The sequence below is a fragment of the Medicago sativa genome, chromosome 4, assembly GCF_051527215.1.
Source record: "Medicago sativa cultivar Bolivia chromosome 4, Bolivia_mono, whole genome shotgun sequence".
Taxonomy (NCBI): domain Eukaryota; kingdom Viridiplantae; phylum Streptophyta; class Magnoliopsida; order Fabales; family Fabaceae; genus Medicago; species Medicago sativa.
Window position 1 is genome coordinate 100207308 of NC_140752.1, and position 14234 is coordinate 100221541.

At 36.6% G+C, this 14234-nt stretch overlaps 1 protein-coding gene across 1 annotated transcript; it reads right to left on the reverse strand.

Annotated features, from left to right (window-relative positions):
- Positions 1–9471: 9471 nt before the first annotated feature.
- LOC146934684 (putative phospholipid hydroperoxide glutathione peroxidase) lies at positions 9472–12584 on the reverse strand. Its single transcript, XM_085706633.1, has 7 exons — positions 12522–12584; positions 12306–12382; positions 11087–11148; positions 10863–10981; positions 10466–10633; positions 10315–10371; positions 9472–9701 (listed from the first exon to the last, which is right to left on the reverse strand). The coding sequence occupies exons 1-6, from the start codon at positions 12564–12566 to the stop codon at positions 10339–10341; spliced, it is 504 nt and encodes a 167-aa protein (XP_085562759.1). The 5' UTR covers positions 12567–12584; the 3' UTR covers positions 9472–9701; positions 10315–10338.
- Positions 12585–14234: the final 1650 nt, after the last annotated feature.

Below are 14234 nucleotides of genomic sequence, written 5' to 3' on the forward strand. Positions count from 1 at the left end.
AGAGAGAAAGAATAGAACTTTACAAGAAATGGCCAGAACCATGATTCATGAAAACAATTTACCAAAACATTTTTGGGCAGAAGCAGTGAATACAGCATGCTATGTTCAAAACAGGATCTATATTAGACCTATTTTGGAGAAAACAACATATGAACTCTTTAAAGGAAGAAAACCCAATATCTCTTACTTTCATCAATTTGGATGTACATGTTACATTCTGAACAACAAGCTCTACCTAAAGAAATTTGATGCCAAGGCCCAAAGAGGAATCTTTTTAGGTTACTCTGAAAGGTCAAAGGCATACAGAGTGTATAATTCAGAAACACTTTGTGTTGAAGAATCTATGCACGTTAAATTTGATGACAAGGAGCTTGAAGATAAAACTTCAAAGCAAGGTGAAAGTTCTGCAGAGATACAGGTTCCTGAAGCTACTCCAGAACCTGATCAGATAGCTGAATCTGAAGATAGTTCAGAAGCTGAACCCACATCAGAAGCACAAGATGAAGCTGCTTCTGATGAAGCACAAGATGGCTCACATCAAGCAGATCCTCCCAGAAACACATTCAAACACAAGTCTTCACATCCTGAAGAGCTAATCATTGGAAACAAAGATAGTACAAGAAGAACAAGATCACATTTCAGACAAGAAGAGTCAATGATTGGACTAATCTCAATGATTGAACCTACAACAGTTGATGAAGCACTTTCAGATGATGGATGGATCCTAGCTATGCAAGAAGAGTTGAATCAATTTCAAAGAAATGATGTGTGGGATCTGGTACCCAAACCTCAGCACAAGAACATTATTGGAACAAAATGGGTATTCAGAAACAAGCTGAATGAGCAAGGTGAAGTAACAAGAAACAAAGCCAGACTTGTTGCACAAGGGTATAGTCAACAAGAAGGCATTGATTACACTGAAACGTTTGCTCCAGTTGCAAGATTGGAAGCAATCAGGTTACTTCTTTCCTATGCAGTTAATCATGGCATAATATTATATCAAATGGATGTCAAGAGTGCATTTCTAAATGGTGTCATAGAAGAAGAAGTGTATGTCAAGCAACCTCCTGGATTTGAGGATATTAAATATCCTGACCATGTTTTTAAACTGAAGAAATCACTATATGGCTTGAAACAAGCTCCCAGAGCTTGCTATGATAGACTAAGTAATTTCTTAATCAAAAATGATTTTAAAAGAGGACAGGTTGATACTACACTCTTCAGAAGGACCCTTGAGAAAGATATTCTTGTTGTGCAAATATATGTTGATGATATAATATTTGGTTCTACTAATGCATCTCTTTGCAAGGAATTTTCTGAGTTAATGCAGGATGAATTTGAAATGAGCATGATGGGAGAGCTGAAGTTCTTCCTGGGCATTCAAATCAATCAATGCAAAGATGGAGTCTATGTTCATCAATCAAAGTACACAAAGGAGCTTCTGAAGAAGTTCAAACTTGAAGATTGTAAAGTGATGAACACTCCAATGCACCCTACGTGCACCTTAAGCAAAGAAGATGAAGGAGCTAAAGTAGATCAGAAGCTGTATAGAGGTATGATTGGTTCATTGTTATACCTCACTGCATCTAGGCCATATATTTTATTCAGTGTATGCTTGTGTGCAAGATTCCAATCAGATCCTAGAGAATCTCATATGACTGCTGTCAAGAGAATCTTCAGGTATTTGAAAGGAACGACCAATCTTGGACTCCTTTATAGGAAATCCTTAGATTATAAGCTAATTGGATTCTGTGATGCTGATTATGCTGGTGATAGGATTGAAAGAAAGTCAACCAGTGGCAATTGTCAATTTCTGGGTGATAATCTTATATCCTGGGCTAGCAAAAGACAAACAACTATTGCTATGTCTACAGCAGAAGCAGAATACATTTCAGCTGCAAGTTGTTGTACACAACTACTTTGGATGAAACATCAGTTGGAAGATTATCAGATAACTGCTAACAGTATTCCCATTTATTGTGATAATACTGCTGCTATTTGTTTGTCTAAAAATCCAATTTTGCATTCAAGAGCGAAGCACATTGAAATCAAACACCATTTTATCAGAGATTATGTTCAAAAAGGAATTTTAGATATACAATTCATTGATACTGAAAATCAATGGGCTGATATATTTACTAAGCCTTTAACTGTTGAAAGATTTGATTTTATAAAGAAAAATTTGAACATGCACTTTGTATCTGATTAAATGCTTGCTTGCTCCTGAATAGGATTTTAGGTTCTGAAGTTAGTTCAGAAGCGGTAGTCCATCAGAAGCTCTTTATTGAGGTTCTGAGGAAAACTCGCTTCTGATGATGACGTCAGCATCTGAAGTCCAGAAGCTGGATTTGTTGCTTCTGAATAGTTGAATTAGTGGAAACGTTGGAAGTTACCTTTTAAAAAGTAACTTCTGGCCCACTAACTTGGTAGTTACTCTGTGAACTTCTTACGTGGCCTGTATGTGTTGGTGTATAACTAAAAGGGCAATGATGATTTAAAAGCTTTGAAAGTACTTTTCACGCGCCCCCAATTTTGTCATTAATGTTATGTTTGTTTGTCTCTTTTGAATTGCAATCGTTTTACTTTTAACACTTTGTCAATTCACACACTACTCACTCACAACAAACACATTTGCTCTCAAACCTCTTGCGAAGTAAGCGCATTCTCTCAACCTTAGAACCCTAAAATCTTCATCTTCTTCAAATCTTCGTCAATCATCAAATGGCATCATCAAGCTCAAAAGTTTCAGAATCTACATCAAACAAGCAAAGCGTATCAGAATCTGGGTCCATCTACAAAGAGAAGACTATGGATATTCCATGGAAATCCTTAATCGTCCAAGTAGAATCACCAGTGGACTTCACTTCACTCAAGAAGTACGAAGTGGACATGGAAGGCTACGTAGAAACTCAGAAACTGTCTGGCTACTTCAACATGCTAAATGGGCCAACATATGTGAACTTGGTCAAAGATTTCTGGTTAAGGGCTGAAATTGTCAATAGAAAGTCTGTGAAGGCAGCAGATAAACCAGCTGGGTCGAAGAAAGGAAAGAAGGAGATTAAGTTGAATCCCACTTCCTTCAGTAGCCTTGAGATAAGGTCTGAAGTGATGGGTATTCCCGTAATCATCACAGAGGAGATTGTTGCTAAAGCTTGTAGAATGGATGCAGAAGGGAGGTTTCAAGAAATTGTTAAGAAGGATGATGTCCTGCTGCAAAACTACTACAACACTCTTCTGGGTGGTAACAAAGATGCTAAGCCTTCTGAAATGGAGATTCACAATAGAATGTTGGTGAAATTCAGCAACGATTGCTTCTTTCAAAGAGCAGGTGGGTCTGATCAACCCAACAACCAACAGAAGCTAGCAATCTACTTCATGACCAATCTGGAAAAGATAAACTTTCCAAGATATGTATTGGATCATCTCTGCTGGGCTATTAATGAAAGCACAGTCAAAGGAAGGAAACAAGTGCCCTATGGAAGATTGCTCTCTGAGATCTTTTATCAAGGGAAGGTGCTGGATTTGTTGAGAAGAACAAGGGATGCTTCTGATAAATGCTTCGAAGTTTCTACTGCAGAGAAGACTATCAGTAGCAAGACTTTGCATTCAATGCACTTTTTCAAGACAGCTCCTAAAGATGAGAAATGGTTGGAGTTGACCACAGAAGAATCTGAGATTATCAGGGACTTTCCTTCCATAGTTAAGGAAAGTAATCCTGAACACTTAGCTAGATTAGTAGCTGAGTACGTCTTGGAGGAAGATGCGAGGTCTCAGGAGGAAGCTGCTCTTGCTAAAGGGAAAGGCAAGAAGGCCAAAGCAGTTGCTGTGTCAGAAGCTGCTGTTTCTGATGCACCTAAAGGGAAAAGGGCCAGAACTAGTTCTGAATCTGATGCTGCTCCTACTAAAGGAAAGAAGGCCAGAACTAGTACTGAGTCAGAAGCTGCTAAACCTGTTTCTATCAAGGAAAAAGGAAAGATGCAGAAGGTTGGTGCTGCCTCTATTCCTCAGAAAAGAAGAAAAGGTAAGGCAGATTTGGTAATCACCCAAGAGCAGCTGGAGGAAGCTCTTGAAGAAATGGAGAAAGAAGAGGCTGATCCCAAGCTGAAGAAGAAGAAGGCTCCCCTTCAACTTGTGAGTCCTATGGTTGAGATGACTCCAATAAGGAAAAGGATGGCAGATGAACGTGCTTCTGATCTTATATCAGACAGAAAGGAACAAAAAGCACAATACATTCATCAAAGAGATGAAAAGCTCAAGGCCTTGGGATTGGAAGATTGTGATAGGTTCTACAAAGATAAATTGGCTGAAGTAAGAGCCATTGCTGGTAAGCCTACTGAAGACAATGAGGAAGACGATATGATGCTCATTTTTGAAAATGCTCCAGAAGAGGGAACTTCAGAAGTAGTTCCTCAAGCTGCTGATCCACAAAAGATCACTTCTGAAGCTGGCCCTGCAGATCAGGTAATTCAGATTCCAGTCACCTCTCTCCCCATTTCACCCTCTTCACCATCAGCACCTGAACCAATAGAAGACACTTCTGTCTTAGACAATCTTGCTCTCCACTACTCAGGTGAGTTACCCATAGACAAATTTACTTCAGAAAAGGCCTCTGAAGCAACTCCAGAAGCAGCTGCTTCTGAAAATGTTGTTTCAGAAAACCCCCATCAACAAACACCTGAACCACATAAACCCACAACACCTCCACAATCACCAACAGCTACCATTGACCCCCAACTCAACACTCAAACATCATCTTCACCACAACAACCACCAACTGAAACTGAATTTCAACCTTTACCTGAACACTCCCCAGAACCAACTCCCATGGATGTTGACATCTCTCTAGTCAATGTTCAAGCCTCAACCTCTACCACTAACATTGCCTCTGACCAGCCTTCATCTTCAAACACACAAACACACTTTACCATTCCAGTTCCTAACCCTATTCAAGATTTGGAAATCAGTGATTCTGATCTTGAAATCCTTGAACAACCACCCTCAAACATCCTGGAATCTAGATATATTAATTCTGAGCTTCTCTCAATCCTGAGTCAGTTGCATAATCTTGTGGATCAACGAAGGACAATTGATCTCACAAGTGCATATGATGACTCCTGGGCATCTCTTCAGAACCGGGCAACTGAGCTAATTGAAAGCATAAGGGCTAAGTGCATCAGAAGCAAGGAAGCTTCTGTCAGGAAGTTAATGGAGCATCTGAATCAGAGTCTCAGAGTAAGAAGTTCTACACTGCTCCTGGCAAACCAGCCTTTCTTCTCAGAAACGGACTACTTGACCAGAGAAGCCAGGTTGTGTAAGCTTCTGAAGAAACAGATGGCACAGCAGCAGCAAGAAGCTAAGGAAAGGGAACAGGCTCTTCTCCAGAGGCAACAACAGCTTGAAGAACTGTTGCAGAAGAAGATTGAAGAAAGGGAGGAGATGAAGAAACAACATCAAACCAACCCTTAGTTGCACACCCTTGTGTTTTTCTTTTTGTTTGTTGTTTGTTTTAAATTCCTAGTCCTTGCTTCTGAAACCATTCTGTTTTAATTCTCTTTGCTTCTGAATGCTTACTGATTCTGACTGTTTAGCTGCTTCTGATATTTTAGATATTCATGTTCATTTATTTTTGATCTGATTAATTTCTTGTATACTCTCTTTTGTTTGAGTTTTTCTCAAATCTTTTTGTCTTTTATGCTTATTTTAATTTTTTTTGATAATGACAAAAGGGGGAGTATATGTGACAAGTATTTAAAGGCTCTGAGCCCCATTAATGGCATTTGAAATTTTTGAAAAACTTCTATCATTCTTACCTTATTGGTATAAGCTATGAACGAACGAAGGAGTATCAAAATTCAAGTAAAATTAATTGAACCATTCTTCTTATCTATAAGTTAATTCTTTCAATGATTCAATTTTGTTTTTAAGCTCTGATATTTTTTATTGTGCGAAAAATGAATTTAATTAACCTGGATAGAACTTAGGGGGAGCTTACAAACCTCACCTTAAAGACTATCAGACTCAGGGGGAGTTTGAGCTTACAAACCTCAGATTCTGAGCTTACAAACCTCAGAACCCCAAAGTCAACTTGTTAATTAGATTAACAACAATTGATCAATTTTAAATACTTTTGTTTGTCATCATCAAAAAGGGGGAGATTGTTGGAACAAAATGTGTTTAACAATGAACCTTAAAGGGTTTTGATGATAACAAGGTATTAAAAATTGTAAATTGGACTAGCTAATATTTGTTCAAGTGTACAGGACCATAATTATAAAGTTACATCATCATTGGTTCTGAATGAGCAAATAAAGAGCTATGGAAACAACAAAAATTTGAAGCTTGGACGCTCCTGAAGGCAACTTGCTACTGAAGAAAAAAAGCGCTCCTGAAGTCAAGCTGCTCCTGAAGAAATAGCGCTCCTGAAGTAAGCTGCTCCTGAAGAATAGTGCTTCTGAAGACAAGAGGTCCAGAAGCCACATCATCAGAAGCTGCGTCATCAGAAGCTGCAGAAGTCATATCATCAGAAGCTGCATCATCAGAAGCTGCCTCATCAGAAGCCATTTCACCAGAAGCTGAATATCAACTGGATTTGCAAAGAATCAAGAATTGAAGAATTATCAATGCAAAAGCTGTCTATTGGATTCGAAAACACAAACAAAGGATTAGTGGAGTTTGCAACGGTCATTTCAAAGGTGTTTGAAGGCGTGTGTTTGCAATTTGGACGAAAGCGTTGACATTGTACTTTGTACGAATTGTACAACCACGTTCTCCACTACTCTGTTTTGTGTCCACGCTACAGGACAAGAAAACAGCTCCAGAATACGGTTTCGCCTGCATAGATGTTCCTTTGGATAAGGAATGGATTTCAAATTTGTTCTTCATAGGACAACAACCAAATCAGGCAATATATCATTGGTGAAAGATCAAGCTTCAACAACGACTCTTTGGTGCGCTGGCAATTTCACAACGTCTCTTTCACACCTCTATATAAAGGAGTGAAGACCTAGAGATTTGGTAATGCAAGAACGCTGAACGAAAGACTCACAAGATTTTCACAAGTACCAAACCTCTGCTGAAATTGTTCTGCATTCACTTAGAATTTCTGTGTCTCAAGTCATATCTTAGAAATTCTTAAGTCCATTGAGTCTGTATCTGATTTGTATTGTGAGCACCTCTGATTGTATATCAAGTGTTCAACCTTAAACAATTTTCTGTGTAATTTTGTTTAGTTAAGAAGTCTCTTGCAGTTGTGCTTGAGCAGGAAGTCTCTTGATTGTGTTCTTGAGCAAAGGAAGTCTCTTGCTTGTGTGCTTGAGCATTGGAAGTCTCTTGCTTGTGTGCTTGAGCATTTGTAATCAGATATTACTCATAGTGAAATCTCCTTGGAAGTGCAAGGGGGACTGGACTACTTCCGGATTGTGGAAGGAACCAGTATAATTGCTTTGTGTCGTTCTTCTTCTCTCTCTCTCTGTTTTATTCCGCTGCATTTAGATTCTGATTATCACTTCAGAAGCTGTCTCACTTAGCTTCTGATCAGTGTGTTCAGTTTTTAGGAGAAACGAAGAATTTTTCTAAAACACAATTCAACCCCCCTTCTTGTGTTTTTCTCACCTTCACAGTCTGCTCCTCCTCCATGGGCATATACTGTTGCTGCTCCGGCTGATCCTTGACATCAGGATCGACATCAGCACGGCGTCCTCTAGCACCCCTACGCCTCGGAGGAACAACACCTTCAGCCTCCATCTATTGCCTACATGCTCTCCTACGGGAAGCATGCCCTGCCTCCGTTACGCGCTGAGTATTAGACGTTGAACCTTCTGTAACATTCAAATTAGGGTAATCAAACATCACAATCAAACAGCACAATCAAACAGCACAAACCAGAAGCAAAACAACATTCTGTGTTTGTCCGGATTTTGAAATCCAGATGACCAACAACCTAGTCCGGAAAACGAAGTCCGGATTGCATTCGAACAGAATTAAAATAAAACGAACTAATTGAACTTGCATGTGTATAGAAATCGAACTTACCTTCCATGATGTTTGACAAGGGTTGAAATGCGGTGCTTTTGAGCAAGAAAACTCCAAATTTGGACAAGATTTGTGGTGTTTGGAATTTGGGATAATGTAGAGAGAGTGAGTGAATGGGGAAAGTGAAACTGTGAAACTGTAAAAATGGGGGGCGAAGTTCCTTTTATACTTCGCATTTGTCCGGATTCTATATTCCGAAAAATGTATACATATTCCGGAGTATATAATCCGGAGGGCATGTTGGTAATTTGCATAGGGCGCGTGAGAAGGTCATAGGGTGGGAAAAGTAAATCTCTTTACAGAAACATAGATAAACAAACTATACGACCCAAAACAACTTGTTGTTAGTAAATGCACATGTTTGACCTAAAAATCTCATATACTTCATAGTAAAGGAGATTGTTTCATAGACCTTCTAGGTTGCTCAACCATGATAAAAGATCGATTGAAAGATAGCTTCCGATTAATTTTGAGTGAAAGAAAGTCGATCAGAAGATAAATTCAGATAGATTTATACTATTAGAAGATATGTTCCATTAAAAAATGAGAGACATACAGAACAATCTCCCAAAGTATAAACACTAAACATGAGTCTATTTTACCGGTAAGGCGGAATTTGTCTTTTCGAAATTTTCCACGGCAGCGTACTCAGTCGGGTATATCTTAGTCCAGTGTAAAGTCAACTTTATGTCTATAGTCTAAACAATGACAAAAAATCACAAACCAACCATACGTCGAATTTATATCAAGTTATAAACCAAACATTTGTTCTCACTTATGATAACAATGGCTTTGAAGGATGTGAAAGATGGTACTCCTTCAATTATAGCGAAGGCTTTCATCTAGTGTTGAAACCAACTCCATTGCGACCCTTTGATTTCCGTAAGACTGATGTTACTCGAAAATAAAAAATCCAACACCGTATTCCCGACACCTTATAAAAAAATACAGAAATTTTTATATTCTCATGTATTTCAAGAGAAGAGAGAAAAGCGTAATAAAAAGCAAATCGTATCCCACCAAGAACAAAAATGTTGCATGGTTTTTCATTACCATACGTTTTGCAATCAGTACGATTAACCTTTCCCTTAGGCAAAGGCAACTTTATGGTTTGTACTTGGTTGTCGTATTAAAAGAGAAGTATAATTCCCAAGCAAACTTTACCCTTCCTTTTTGGCAACTTTATGGTTTTTCATTACCGAAAAAGTCATCACTCAGAGGGAAAGGTGTAGCTATATAACGAAAGAGCAATGATATTCTAACAACCAAAAATCAACAACTTTTATGACAACCACCAATTTTCAAAGGAAAAGTAGATAGTGACACGGAAACCAAAGCAATAGAGAGAGAAAGTAAAAAGATAATGTGAGTATGAGAGATAAAGTTGTCACATAGGTTGTCACAAAATGGTTGTTAGAATATCATTTCTCATAACGAAAATTAAACTATAGAGTATGAACCATGTAAAATAAAATAACGTGCATCCTGATACATCATTTTAGAGTATTATTTTGCCAAGAAAGTGAGAACACCAAATTGTTCTTATTGCATGATAATCCAAGTACACAACATATTAAGAATCTTCCAGGCCATAAATTAACTAGGGATAAATAGCACAAGCTTAGTTAAGCTCCTTCTCCTATGAAAGCGTTGAATAGATTCTCCATGTCCTGTAAAAAAAAAAAAAAAAAGAAGGAAGAAGTTAGGAATGCATAAAATGAGAAAGGGCTTCCAAATAAATGGTGGATTAAGAGCTACCATCGCTATCTAAATGAAACTATGACGAAGAAATAGAATAGCGCGGTGAGAAACTAAAATTCGTAACATTATTTGCTTGCATGATGGGGAGTGGGGACTCAATTGTGCAGTGTATTGGCTCAACATACAAAGTACTTTATACATCATGTCAACATTAAGAACATTTTTCCTAAAACATACATTATTTGATAATAGTGATTATCCCAACACATTCGCTATGACAGTATTTTGGTCCATATGATAATTTCTAACACAATTAGAGATATACTGTGAATTGCATCAATCGAAGCAATGAATTTCTATAGTCAAAATATTTAGTTGTGGTAAGGGTTTATTTGGTCAGTGTGTGTTTCATTGAAAAGAGGGAAAATATTAAAACTTCAGAGTTCAGACATTTACCAAATGAATAAAATGTGCATTTTCATATGCAAGACTGAAAATCAAGAAAATTAGTTTGAGCTACCACAAGTATTGATCATCTAGAAGAAAAGGAAAAGAGGAAAAATAAATGACTGCAAAACTAACCTTTGCAATATATGAGTTTAGTACTTAAGAAGACCGTAAAAGCTTCTCAATGTCCTTCTGCAAAAAGAAACATATAACTCAGTGACATGTAATCGCAGCACAACGTACATAGAAACCTGGCCTAAAATATAAGCACAAAAATGTATCTAACCTCGATTTTCAGAGGAGCGGTGGTAGGAGCATATCTATCCACAACCTTCCCTTCTTTGTTTACTAAGAACTTTGTGAAGTTCCACTTGATACCATCTCCAAATATTCCTCCTTTCTGATCCTTCAAAAACTTGTAAAGTGGTTCTGCATTCTTCCCATTGACTTCAACCTATAATAATTTGATATATTAAAATGATTTCCATATAAACTGGCATATATATTAATATTGTGTTGTATCCTTGCAGAATTCATTGCAAAAAAAAAAAAAAAAACAGCATATACAATTTGGCTAGGGAAATTGCCAAGTATATCGAGAGTCCAAACAAGACCATCTCCACGCATAGTGTGCCAAATGTCAAATAAGTTACAAAGAATTTACAATAAATCATGGTAATCACCTTATCAAAGACTGGGAATTCAGCTTTGAACCTTGTGCAAACAACATTCTGAATTTCTTCACTAGATCCTGGTTCCTGTCCACGAAACTGGTTGCATGGAAATGCCAAGATTTCAAAGTCTAGAGACAATTCACAATCACAAGTATCAGTATTACACAATTAACACTCATAAATTATAGTTGACATGTATTTTTTTGTTTTTGTCCTTGGTTAAAGTCACGGACCTTGATCCTTATACTTCTGGTACAGAACATTCAACTCTTTGTAATTTGTTTGTGTCAAACCGCTGCAACAATGAATTAGAATATTACAATTATAGTTATAGTTATAGGACAGAATAAAATGGAGAAGAATAATTTAGTTGTAGTTTCTATTAATAAGAAACTGAAAGTTTGTCTAGCATCATCCAACAAAGAAGTCGTTGCTTTGGCTTAGATCCTAAGGCTTTACAGTGTCAGATTAATTCACATTAAACCCACATATGATAGTCCAATCTCACCCCCAACTGTTTTTTGAAGAAGCCGCAAAATTTCCTTAATAACTTTTTCTAAGCCGAAGGTGTGCCAAAAACAAAACAAAAATACAAAACAATTACCCACGAAGGGGCCAAGAACAAAACAACGCAAAAAACACGTGCCACCAAAAACAAAACAGCATAAAATACACGCACCTCCAAACCAAGCAACAAAAACAGATCAAAAAACCACAAACCTCTACGCACCCAAACAGTCAAGAGGATGTAACCACCATTGATTTAAATCTCATGTCAAGTTTATCGTACTACTTAACCATTAACTACTGAATAAAAATCTGTGTTCTTTTATTTAGAATCTGAACAAATAACAGGTCACCTACTAATGGAGAAAGATTAATGAATAAAATCCTCATAAATCCAAAAACTGTGCAAGTATTCTTGTTTCGTGATAATGAAATTCTAGTATCATACTTATACAGAATGATTCCATGACATTTCTCAAACATCAAACACTAAAATAGATAAACTTGTTTCACTGCAAATCACACAACATAATCCATAGGTGCCAGCTATACTTCGCAATTCTATCTTTGTTTTTGCACAAAGCAAGAGTGATATAAATCACAAAGCTTAATTTTGATACACTCTCAACATAAAAAGTTTTAAACTGCCAAAAAAATTATAATCAATCATATGTGCGACTTTAGAGGTGGTTTATTATTGAAGTCAAACATTTTTAACGATAGGACAGATCATAATTGATTGATGGTGAAAAATATATATATGAACAAACGGTGTATATGAATTAAATCATAAAGGACTGGACAGTGATTAACAGATCAAAAAAGATTGAAATGAGCACAACACACTATATGTATTTAAAATAAATAAATTAAAATATGTAGATCAGGTAAATTTCTATACAGTAGCTATAAACAATAACCAAAAAATGAATGAAATTAAGTTACCATTGTGAGGCAACATTGACAACCAGCAGAACCTTTCCTCTGTATTGACTCAGACTCACATCATTTCCACTGATATCCTGCAATTGTAGTACATATCACAAACAAAATTAAATCAGAAAAGTAAAAATCAATCAATTTGATATTTTTCCATTGACCCATCAAAAAACAATTTTTTAAATAAATAATTAGATTGAAAAAACATCAAAAAAATGGAACCTTGACAGTGAAATCGTAGATGGATTTGGATGAATTTTCGGCCATTTTGGAAGATGAGTTTCTGCGAAAGAGGTATAACGCTATAAGAAGAAGAAAGAACGATAACAAGTTCCAGAAAGTCAACAACTGTGTGTCCATGATATCAATCAATTTCACACTGTCACCGTATTTTATATTATTATAAGATATCTATTCTATTCTATTCTTTCTTCTTGATTGTGATTGATTTTTTCCCATTTATTTATTCTTCATTCATATGGGTGAGGACGGAAAGTTCGTGGGAATGCATTCATTTTTTAGTCTTTTTTTGGCGACAAACATTTTTAATTAAAATAATACTTTTTCTGTCGAAAATACTATTCAATAATATTTGTTTATAGACATTTCTTGATTTCTTGTAAAAAAAGACAAATTCCTTACTTTATTCTTTCAAGTTTAGAAGATGAATAATTTGTCTTTAAAATTGAAGATGCTCAATTAATATATATAGCCTCACACACATCTAGTAAAATATATTCGGTTTAAAAAGATTACAAACAAGAAAATTACTATTAAGTTGAATTTCATCTTTTAATTTACAAAGTCAAACCCTATTAAAAATTTAAATTCTTTATCATATAATTGATACATCTTACACAATTTTATGTTTGAGTAGTGATATTTCAACTACCATTTAAAAAAAGAATTTAACCATTTTATGATAATCTTTGGACAACTCTTTATCATACTTCGAACATCCTTCCCATTAAGACTCCTCACCACACCACAATTAGAGAGTCCATTTGCAAACCCCTTGGCTGTGCTAACCGAATCCCCTTAAAAGCACCCTAAAGCTTAGTTATATAACCACTTGCAAAGCAAAGGTTCAAAAAGACACCAACATTCAAATTATTAGCAATCCACTCGGTAAGTTGGCCTAAATAGAAAACCAAACTCCCTTGCATGGGAACCAAGTGATTCCAAACAAAGCTAGCTAAGTAATGCCAAATAAAGCACTTGTTTTCATTCCAGAACATCCATATTCCCACATTCTCCTTCAAATTACTATTAAGCATGTCATCTCCATATCGACCAAATCAGAGACTGCCCATTGTCTCATGTCATCATGAACTTGCACCATGCAATCAGCTAAAACAATGTTGCCACCTATCATTTGTTTCTCCAAACATTAACTGATCACCAATAACTCAGTCCTCAAAATGACTAATACTAGTCCAAGTGCTAACCATTACTTTGCAAATAAATAATCTGAGGGTTTAGCAATAATTAATGTCCCACACTCCTCAACTCAAGTATCCCTCGGCCATATTTTCCCTTCAAAACACTGCACCACAAGATACCCTTACCCTCGTTCATATCCTAACCCATCTTCATTAAGCAAGCACTACTCATTGTATGAAGCCTTCTACCGGCGAAGGACAAACTCTTAGCCTTCTAACCCGAAAGTTTAGATTTTAATTTATCAATTAAATTATCACAGTCACTCTAGCGTGTGGAGCTCTACCGATCAAAGGAATACCCAAATACTTACTGAGGGACTTGGTTTTCGAAAACAAGATAGAAGTTTAAACCAAGCTGACTAATTGCCCGGATAAGGAACAAAACATATTAAGAGTACGTATTCTTAAGAACATTCATAATGTCTTTGGTGGCTTTTCCAAGCAAAAATAAATCATCTGCCAACATGAGCTGCGATATAACTGGCCCAGTTCG

Coding starts and splice junctions, on each gene's coding strand:
- LOC146934684 (XM_085706633.1), bottom strand. CDS start 12,566: ATGGCCGAAAATTCATCCAAATCCATCTACGATTTCACTGTCAAG. Junction 12,383..12,521: donor TCTACGATTTCACTGTCAAG/GTTCCATTTTTT, acceptor CTACAATTGCAG/GATATCAGTGGAAATGATGT. Junction 10,372..10,465: donor CCGCTCCTCTGAAAATCGAG/GTTAGATACATT, acceptor TTCTTTTTGCAG/AAGGACATTGAGAAGCTTTT.